Source organism: Cannabis sativa, chromosome 8 (assembly GCF_029168945.1).
Source record: "Cannabis sativa cultivar Pink pepper isolate KNU-18-1 chromosome 8, ASM2916894v1, whole genome shotgun sequence".
NCBI classification, from domain to species: Eukaryota; Viridiplantae; Streptophyta; class Magnoliopsida; order Rosales; family Cannabaceae; genus Cannabis; species Cannabis sativa.
Genome location: NC_083608.1, coordinates 8,520,292 through 8,531,385, shown reverse-complemented (window position 1 = coordinate 8,531,385; position 11,094 = coordinate 8,520,292). Strand labels below are relative to the sequence as shown.

The following is an 11,094-nucleotide window of genomic DNA, read 5'->3' as shown; positions in this document are numbered from 1 at the left end:
GAATCGTGGGCAGTAACTACAACTTTCCTTTTATAGAAAAGGAAAGTCTAGCTCCGGTTTTCTCTTCAAGAAACCTGATCTAAGAAAATGGGAAACTCAACACAAGATCAGATTACACAGCTGGTTAGATAAAAACGAAATGGGTAACCAAACTTACCATTTTTACCTTTTTTCCAAAAATAGGAAAGCTAGACAACTTTCCTTTCAAGTTTGAATACACAAAATAGGAAACCATATTAATGTATACCAGCCGAAAATATACAATGAATAATAAAATATTTTTGTCAATTAAATATGCCAAAAATGGAATTAACAAAAAAAAATTCAAAAATGGTAGGATTTGTTAGAGAGATATGTGGGTAAGATATTTTTTTTTAATTTAAAAAAGGATTGTTTAATTTTTTGGGTTTAATTATTGGGTTTATTTATTTGTTAACGTTTAACGTTAATAGTCTGTTAAGAATCATTAAATCAAGAATCATTAAACTAAGAATTGCCGTTAAATAGGCACTTTTAATATAAGTTGTTGACGATAAATCTCTTTCAATGAAAAGTTTTTAAGACATGAAATTATTGGACAGCCTTGCTTGTGGGACAAAGGGACTGTTACGTGGAAAATTAATGGTGTGACAAGAATCATATCCAAAGATTGTAGACCAAAAATATCTATCTCAAGGTTGCAAAAATTACGTTAGCTTTTGTCTATTTGTTCTCTTTAATGTAACTTAGTCAAATATAATTACTACTATTTTATACTTGGGTGGGGTGGGGGTGGGATCGAGGTTTCTTAAGTTGCAGAGGCCGCAAGACATGGAGACTTCTAAATTTTAATAAATATGTATAATTAACGTAATTAAGAAATAATGTGAAAATTAGGGGTGTTCATCCGATCTAATTTGTATTTTTTTGATCAAACAACATCCAATTCGTACTAAGTGCGGATTTTATATTTTGGATCCAATCCGATCCGCATAATAGTTTAAATCCAATTCAATCCAATCCGCATAATATTTTGGATCAGTTATTTTTTTATGATAAATTATTTAATATTTCATAAAAAAAAAATTAAAAAAGATTATTATTTCTTAATCTCCAATAATAATCTATTTCCATCTCCATTTATATATAAATCAAACCAATATACATATATGTCATTATATATATCTACTCATCTTTAAATTTACACTAAAATATATATATATTCATTATTAAAATAAATAAGTTAGTATATATATTTAAATTTATGTGTATTTGACTATGTGAATAAGAATAATTTTTTTGGTATTTTTTATTATAAAACAAATAAAATACACCAACTCAATATATTATTAAAAAAAATTAAGAAATTAGAAGTTTGTATAATTTTTAATATTAATAGAAAATTAATATATATTATATATTATAATTTCTTAAAAATATATATAAGTAAGTGCGGATTGGATTGGATCGGTTACTTTTTGAGGTCAAATAACATCCAATCCGCAACGGATTTTAGATTTTTCAATCCAATCTAATCCGTGCAAGTGCGGATATCCGCATTTTGCGGATTGAATTGGATTGGATTGGACCGTGCGGATTGGATTGGATCGGATACTTAGTGAACACCCCTAGTAAAAATATCTTATTTTTACATTATATGGGTTAAGGTTGTTCTATTGACTGAAAAAATAAGAAAAAAAAATAAATTTAAGAAAATTGAGTTTGAGTTAAATATTTTGTATATAATTTTTTTTTGATATAATATAAAAATAGATATTTATTTTTATTTTTTTTAAGTAAGTAGTTAAATTAAATATAAAAATTTAATTTTTTTTTTATTATTCGCTAATTAAAATCTACTTTTAAAATTAATACTCATAGAGTAACTTTGAATACATAATATGCATGAAAGAGTGAGTGTTCATATATAGTTAAACAATATATGATGATGCCATAATGCAATATATGTCTTTCAGTCCACATATATACCTCCAAGCCTCCAACAACTCTATATCCCCGCGATCAGCTGCCATACTCTAAAAGTAAAAGGTCAATAATTATTTCAAACTAGCAGCTAACTCATCTTTTAAAAGTATAAATATATATATTAATTAAAAAAAAACTATAAATATTAATTTTAAAAAATTAATTAAATTATTATTTTTTTCCCAAGAACCAATATAGTAAATAAAAAATTCGAATTTATATGATTAATGAAGTTATTTAGCTAAAAGAATTATCAAACAAAATATATTTTTTACACTGTATATCATAATTATATATGATTAATGAAGTTATTTAGCTAAAAGAATTATCAAACAAAATATATTTTTTACACTGTATATCATAATTATATTTATACAAAAAAATAATATACTTAAACCTCTAACTTTTATTAATCTCTCATATTATAATATTTTATGTGGACTAATAACATAACTAAATATTTCTCACTATGTACTATTTGTATTAGCATATAATAATAACTGTATAATCGGTAATGTATTGTATTATAATCGAAGTGGACATAACATAATAACATGCTCAGGGTCAATGGACACGCTCTAAAATATTTTTGGTCAGCCCATTGAGTCAAGACAATTAATTCTCTCACATTAAACATTTAAGCTCAATTGACTCATAATTCCTTATTATAAAGATCTTTGTGCTCGTGATTGGTGATTAAGGTAGAATGAGTGTGACTATGTTGTAGAAAGAATGGAAGAGTAGTATTCATCACACCCAAACTCTCTTTTCTCCATATGTGTAGATATCAAAGAAGTGTAATCCACAAAACGATTGGAGATCAAAATTAAAATTAAAGGCATGTCTATTATTATGTTAATGTTTTAAAATTAATTGTTAATTTGATCTTTGTTAATAGGAGCAGGATTTGTTGTTGATTAGGTATTATTAATAGCATGCTTAATATGATATTAATACAATACTTTCCGGTCATATATTGTAAAAATAATAAATTTTTTTATATTAGATAGTAAAATAGTATAGAAATTCAAATATTTGATAATTGGATAAATGGTGTGATTATATAATAAAAGAAAACATAAGAACTTAAATTTTTCTAATAGTACTAATAGATAATATCAATTAATAATGCACGCATTTATATATATATGTATATACTAGGAGAAAGCTACGTGCAAGACACGTATACTTAGTTTTATGATAGGTGTTTTATACTATAAATGACAATGATTTAATAAATAATCATATAATTTAATTTATTATTATAGTCAAATTGAATTTTTTTAATAAAGTGATCTATTCAAGAAAAACTTATTTTATTATTGAGTGTAGTAATTTTTATGTATGTTCAAATAATTCAAATAATGGTGTTGCAATCTAAAATAAATACTGATGGCAATATGTTAGTTTTAATAGTCTACCTATATATCTATATCTATATACTAGATGAGAATTACGGGGCGAGCCACGTAAATATTAGTTTTATATAAGTTCCAGTAGTTTTTGTTTAAGAATTTAGTAAGTAATTGTAAATTATTTTATAAACGATATGTTTTATATAACTAATTGTTAAGAATGTTATAATTGTGTATATAAACCTATAATATACACATTGTTATTCAAATGTTATAATGAGCATTTCAACTCATCCCGCTATACATCTCCCACACACTCACACACCCACGAGACTCTCATTAATAATAACATTGAAAATTATTTACTAATATCCACGAGACCCTTGATTCTAATTAAATTTATATTTATATAATAATATAAAAGGTAATTTTAAGTGGAGTTCGGTGGGATATTATTTTAGTTATTTTGGGGCTTTAAGATGAGGAGAAAGGAGAATGGGTCTTACTTACCTATATATTTAATATTTCTTCAAACTCAAAGTTTCAGGTGCTGAGTTGCACTTTATGTTATGGCAAAAATATGCACTTCAATGGCACTAATCTTTCTCTCTTTCTTTCTTGAAACTAACATTCTTGCTAAACCTTAAAATATTTAGAGACTAAGGAATTAGAGCAATTACTATGTAAATGCCCAATAGGGACTTCTCACCGTACACACCCTCAACCATGCTTATATTAGGAACTCCAGCTGCAAAAAATTAATAAATCTATGGCCTCAAAATCATACCCTAATGTATTAAAAGGAAAATAAAAAAGCAAATATAAGATCTGTATTACAATTTTTTAAGCATTATATCTTCAAAATTAAACCTTTCTGCTCTATAACAACAAAGCTTTTATTTTAGAGTTACAAATTACAAACTCCCCAAAAGTACATAAAATATTTAAGATTTGGAATAATCAAACCCAACATTTTTACCATTTAAATGATCGTTCAAATCATAGCTTCACTTTAATTATAAGGCTAACATTCCAACTGTTAAATCAATTAAAGTTTATATTATGATTTGAAGAAAAACTGAACAAACCCAGAAGAGATTTCACTTTGTTGCTCTGTAAATGTCCAATAAAATGCCATTCTATGTCATCAGGGAGCTGTTCAAAAACAAAACAAAAATATCAAAAAAAGTATTTTTGTTCATACAAAGCCCAACATGTTAAAAAGAAAAAAAAAACTTGAAAATGTTATATATATATATATATTTGTAGAGGGAGACCTGAGGAGCTTTCTTGAGAATCTCCTGAACGTTGTTTTCACCAAAGCATCTATGGCCAGAGTCATAGACCTGACGGATGAGAGAAAGGGGCTTGGTTTTGGAAACAGCCACAACACGAACCTCTTCCGCCGTTGGACCAGACCTTTCCGCTGCTTGCCGAACTCGGACCATAATTGACCGTAGAGCAACCAAAGCTACTCTTTCCCCCACCGGAGCGCTAAAAGGGAAAACGTAGAGAGGGCTGAGGGACGAAAAATATTGTTATTGAGAGAGAAATTAGGATCAGAACGATGTGATTAGTTTTTGATAGTATAGGGTAAGAAGATTTATTGATTGGTTATATTTTTCTTTTTCTTAGGGTTAACGGAGGAATTATTCGTAAAATCTCAAATATTTTACGGTTTGTTAGAGAGATATGATTTTTTTTTTTTTAATTTTAAAAAAGATTGTTTAATTTTTTGGGTTTAATTATTGGGTTTATTTGTTAACGGGAGATCAAACCTATTAACATCGTTAAATTTAACAGAATATTCTTTTTTTTAAGGTAAATTTGTTAAACTAAGAAATGCCGTTAGATAAGCACTTTTAATATATAAAGATATATAAATGAGAAGTATGAAACTGTGACGTGTCGCTCTAAAATCACTCCAAATAACATTATTTCTTCTCTCCTTAATTCTCTCATTTTTTTAAATTTTTTTTATTAAGTTTAAATCGTGTCGCTCTAAAATCACTCCAAATAACAATATTATTTCTTCTCTCCTTAATTCTCTCTTTTTTAAAATATTTTATTAAATTTAAATGATAATTTAATTAAAAAAACCAAAAATACTTAATTATTATTTAAAAATTAATATTTTTAATTTCAAATTTTACTTTCAAACCGTACATATTAATCTATTTTTTTAAAAGTATATATTAACTAATTTATTAAAAAAAAGTATATATGATTAATTAATCAATACAAAATCACTCTAAATAGGTATATATATTCTCAAAATTATCCCACTTTTTATTTATTTTTTTTTAATTCAGTTTATAAATTGCTTTAAAATCTTCTATTTTTTCCTTCAATTTTTAAATTTATAATTAAAAAAATAAAATATAATTATCTATATAAGTAAATATAAAAATATATATGCACCACATATTGAAGTCTCTTAACTCTAGAAATTACACCCTCGAAGTAGGTATACATACTACACTTTCTTAATAATTTATAATTATTTACTGTTAATTTAATATTTATTTATCTTTTTTGTTAAGATATGCTTGTATTTATTTATGTATCTTTTTTATTTGTTATTCTGTATTCAATCACTTTATATTAGCGAGATTACAATTGATTAGGAATATTATGTTAAGTTATAGTATATTTTGGTTAAACTAAAAATATTGGTGACTTAGACTTTAAAAGTAATATTAATTTATTTAAAAATTAATATTAAAATACATCTTAATAATAAAAAAAAAAAAACTGTTATTTTTGAATAGAAAACTTCTTTTTTAAGAAAAAATCACTCAATAATTTCTCATAAATCAAGAATTCTGTTATATAGACACACTTTATATAGAATAGATGTATATAATTTCATAGGTATTACCTTGAGAAGTTTTAAGAAATGGAAATTTAATTTAAACATATTTATTTTTAAAATTGAGATTTTAATCTGGTAACCGATAACAAAAAAATTTAGAGTTATGCGTTTAATTTTCTATTTAATTAAGAGAAAAAAAATTCTTTTTTATATTATATTAAAAATATATTTACATTTATCATTTATCATTACTTTTATCTATTTAATTGACTTCTTCTATCATAAATGATCTTCCCATTTCATAAAGATTAATTAGCTCGTGGACTAACTTTCTACTTGGTTATGTTTAATTAGGTATATATAGGCGTATGTAGAGGTTGGCTTATTTCTTATGAATCCACTTATTTTACTCATTCATTTATTTTATATTTTGACTTGTAAATTATCATGTCCCGTGTTCACACATATAATAGTGTAAGGAACAGGAGGGCCAACTGGAAGTGGATAATGTATAGAGAAACTGAGAAACATATATATTTAATATATGGAAATTTAAAAGTATATACTACTTATTAAAACAATACAAATATTATACTAACAATTTTAACTACAAAAGTGTCCCAGCAATATTCAGATAACCTAAAAAACTTTAACCCCGGGTGGCAAAGGCCACACCATATTATTCTGAGCATTCTTATTTATATTTGGCACTTGTGCCCAATACTATATAGTATATACCTTATAATTAATTAGTTGTTTTTTATATTATTTATTAAATTAAGATATATAAGTTTTGATATAAAAAATGCATTAATAATATGTCATGATGGCTTATAGTGCTTAACACCTTAAGATAGATAGATGTTCTTAGCATCTCTATTTTAGTCTTGATGCAAAAAATGAGAAACTAGTCCATTAAAAGTTGATCAAGATTGAAGACCTTTCATTTATGAATTAAAATTATTATTATATTCTTGGGTTCTGGAAAAGGCATGTTCATATGGATTTTATATTTATGACTAAACCCTTTTTCCTAATAGCATTGTTATTGTTATTGGGCACTAATTGTACTTAACATTTTTAGACATATCACCTTACGATTAGCCATTACATTATACTATATAGACTCAATACTTAATGAGACAGTTTCAATCGTTCACGTACCCATCCAATAACCGATATTGATTAGAGTACATGTATAAAAAATGAAATAAAATAAAATAGAAACAAAAACATATATTTATATATATGAAACGATAGATATATAAATATTATATATTGGGACTAGAAGAGTTAGTACTAAAAGTGCAATAGTGATTTACATAAGTAAACTTCTAATAATTGCAGCTTGAGCACTATTGTTATCTGTGGTCGCCAAGAGCTCCGATAGTCGATCACTCAGGTCGTCTACCTCTCTGTGTAAATTTCTAATGTAGTTACAAGTCTCTTGCAATACATTTGAAGCCGATACCTATAAAATTTAAACATGTTAGTTGACAGTGATATTAATTTTTACAAAATCTCTAGCTATATAGGTACAAAGAAATTAAATAGTTGTTACGAGTACCATCATTAAACATTTGCTATATAAATATTCAAAATTTATATAGCAAATTAATGTTTAATTTGTTAGTACACAAAGTGAAATAGCAGCAAAAAGAAATCATTTAATAACTTTGTCATTATTTAGAAAAGAAAAAAGAAAAGACTTGTAGAGCAATATTGAGTTTTTGATCAAATATGTGATGGAGGGTGTAATAGGGATACTACAATGTATGCAATATCTCATTGTGAGAAGGAATAAGGAACAATTGAGTCCCACACTCTCTCTCAACTTGCGAAATAAATGAGGCTGTAAAACAATCGTGACTTATCTACCACGGCAAAATGAAGACCACACAATAATAATATATATGAATTTAATTATAAGTAAAAAGTCTTGTTATTATTTTTATATGGCCAGTACTAATATATGTAGAAATAAGCAAAGCTAAATCATATATATATATATAAAAACCTTGTCAGAGCGTCTGTTGCGAATCTCAGGAATAAGGCGTTGTAACTTGGAAACGAGATCGGTGATCTGATCATCAGTGATGTTGTTATTAACTGAAACACCCGACTGTCTTGAACGCGATCTTCTGCTAGACATAATATTAATTTGTTGGATCGATATATATAATCAGGCCACTAGTATATATATAAGTAATGCTAGCTATAGATATATAAATATATCAGTTCCTTTCTTATTTGTTTTGGTTGAATATATTTATGGGTAGATAGAGAGAAAGTCAGTGTGGGTTTTGTCAGAGAACAAGTAATGAACTATATAAAGCTAGCTAGTTATATTGTGAGAGGGAAGTTGAGGGGTGTGGCTATATATATATATATAAGTGAGTTAATTTTAATTGTGAGGAGAGAGAGAGAGAGAGAGAGATGAGAGAATATCGGGGTAGTGTTAATTATGAGACAAGTTATGGAGAGAGAGATAAGGAAAGCCCCGACGAGAAGTAGAGAAGTGATGTTGGGAGAGAGCACGACAAGTGCATGGGAGAAAGCAGTGGGCTATGGCTTCTTATATTATTAATTACCCTATTCTATTAACACCAACATTTAAATATTTATATAAGTAAACCTTCCAGGGTCCACACTTATTTCTTGCACACGTGATCTCACAATCTAATATATGTTTATATAATATATTTGTATGGCATCTTTAGAGCGTATTTGAATTCGGAGAATTTATATAATTTAATTATACATTATCGTGTATTTTTTTTTGTTTTTCGTTTTGATACATAGAATGTACTAATTATTTATTTATTTTTTCTTTCTAAATCAGCATTAAGCTTATATTTCACAAAAACTTTCACATATACAATCAACCTGCACCAATCACCGGCCTGAAAAAACTTTTCAACCATGACTATACCCCCTTTTACAAATTAAACTTCCCACCAAATTATATCCTTCCTTTTCATTTTTTTAGCAAAATCATACACATTTTATTCTTCACATCCTTTTATATTCTATATATATATATATATAGTAGAGGTAATGGTCAATAATTTTGATTCCCACAACACAGTATTTAGGCACATCCATACATGATAAACCATGCATGGTTGTCATGGCTAAGGCAAAAAATTTCTTCTTAAACGGCAGAAATCGCCAATTCAGCAACATCTGCATATTAGTTCTGTTGTAATCCCAACCCATCAAATCTTTAATGGATTGGATATAAATTTTATTATAATAGAATTCAAAAAATATATGTTCAATTGATTTTATGACACTTCCACATATAAAATGTACCTAGCCTTTACTGACTTTAAAACAAAAAAGTTTATCCATTGTTTGCAATCTTTCCAACATCGCCAACCAGAGAATGATTCAGTATTTGGGAATATTAAAGTACCTCCAAACCTGCCCATATATATACCAACTCACTTTCTCCTCCTTTACTCAAAAATTCATAGCCAAATTTTATTGTGCATTTACATTGTCGTAACTGATATTCTGTCATCTAAAGCTTCATTTTACTATTCATATTCATAATTTGGCGCCAATACCAACTATCTTCAGCAGTAACCTTATAGTTCCACCAACTATCGCTTTTTTTTTTTTTTTATGAATCAGTCTAATTTTAACTATGTTTATACAAACTAAAGCACCTTAATTAACAATGTTGCTAAGGCCTTGTTATGTCTATCTATACATAAATTTACAAATTGTTCAACCAAATCTCATCCTTTTGACTAACTTTCTTAGACCATACAAGAACTACCCTTTGCTTTATATTTTCTTTTGACCCTGGCAGTTAAATGTACCCAATTTGGCTCATTTCCTTGCCATATTAACTCATTCCTAGCTTTCCACACATGTAAAGACAAGGCTAGCTAAACCAACATGCATCATTTTCCTTGAAAACCTACTGGTTTCGGTTCGATTAATCCATTTGGAGACTCAGTTTAACTCAGCCGTGGCATGTCCACCCCAGCCGAGCCATTGTGCAATTTCCATTAGATACTGCTTTGTCTTACTGCACTCAAAAAATAAGTGATTAGTTGTTTCTACACCATTGCTGGACAATAAACAATTTGGACAATCAATGATGCCAAATCTATGTAATCTTTCTCTTGTTCTTAGTCTTCCTTGAAGTGCCAACCACAAATTAAAACGATGTTTGGGTATGTTGAACCTACCCCACACTTGTGCACATCAATATTTCTTATCTTGAGGTGGACATATCAGCCTATAACCTACTGCAATTTGGTACTTTTCCTGTGCAAACTGTTGGGTATTAATCATGGCCGGGGCATATCTGGTTTTTTAGAGCTACCAATTGCCTTCAATACCAACTCCCATTTGTTGGAATAGGGTAGCTCCATCACACTTTATTCTTTATGTAGACAGCATGTATCCACTTAACCCACAAGTTCTCTTCTTTCTTAGCAAGAGCCGAAACATACTTTATCATAACTGCTCTATTCCACTCTTTTACTCTTCTAAAACTGATGCCTCCTTCTGTTTTTGGTCTGACAAATGGTGGCCCAAGCTACAGCCCCTGCTCCTTGGAACATATGTTGCCCATTCCATAAAAATGCCCTGCAAATTGCTTCAATTTCTTTAACAACTTTATGTGGCAAGATCATGACTTGACTCCAATAGGCATGAACGGCTAATAGCACTGAATTAATCAATACTACCCTGCCAGCAAATGAAAGATACCTTGTGCTCTAAGTTCTCACCCTTGCAGCCATTTTTTCAGCAAGAATAGCACACTCTTTACTAGAATTTCTCTTTGAGAAAAGAGGGATTCCTAGGTTTGTGAATGGTAGGGTTTGTTGAGAAAACCCTGAGATTGCTAAAATTCTGCTGAGGTCTTGCTGAGGCATGTTGCTGCAACAAATTACAGACTTGGCTGCATTTGGAAATAATCCTGAAGTATGTGAGAAC

At 28.1% G+C, this 11,094-nt stretch overlaps 2 protein-coding genes across 2 annotated transcripts; both read right to left on the bottom strand.

Moving 5' to 3' along the window:
• Window positions 1-2,980: 2,980 nt before the first annotated feature.
• Window positions 2,981-4,852, bottom strand: LOC133030379 (uncharacterized; the record flags this gene model as incomplete). Its single annotated transcript, XM_061103112.1, has 2 exons — window positions 2,981-4,475; window positions 4,598-4,852. Coding segments are annotated over 2 exons (366 nt in total), but the record flags the coding sequence as incomplete, so codon positions are not given.
• A 2,382-nt stretch (window positions 4,853-7,234) lies between these two features.
• Window positions 7,235-8,741, bottom strand: LOC115700791 (transcription factor PRE6). The gene is made up of 2 exons (XM_030628438.2): window positions 8,153-8,741; window positions 7,235-7,606 (listed from the first exon to the last, which is right to left on the bottom strand). The coding sequence occupies exons 1-2, from the start codon at window positions 8,285-8,287 to the stop codon at window positions 7,454-7,456; spliced, it is 288 nt and encodes a 95-aa protein (XP_030484298.1). The 5' UTR covers window positions 8,288-8,741; the 3' UTR covers window positions 7,235-7,453.
• Between the last annotated feature and the right edge of the window lie 2,353 nt (window positions 8,742-11,094).

Excerpts from the sequence above, each read along its gene's own strand:
- LOC115700791 (XM_030628438.2), bottom strand. The coding sequence starts at position 8,287 with ATGTCTAGCAGAAGATCGCGTTCAAGACAGTCGGGTGTTTCAGTTAAT. Across the intron at positions 7,607-8,152 it reads GCAACAGACGCTCTGACAAG|GTATCGGCTTCAAATGTATT; the intron begins GTTTTTATATAT and ends TAAATTTTATAG.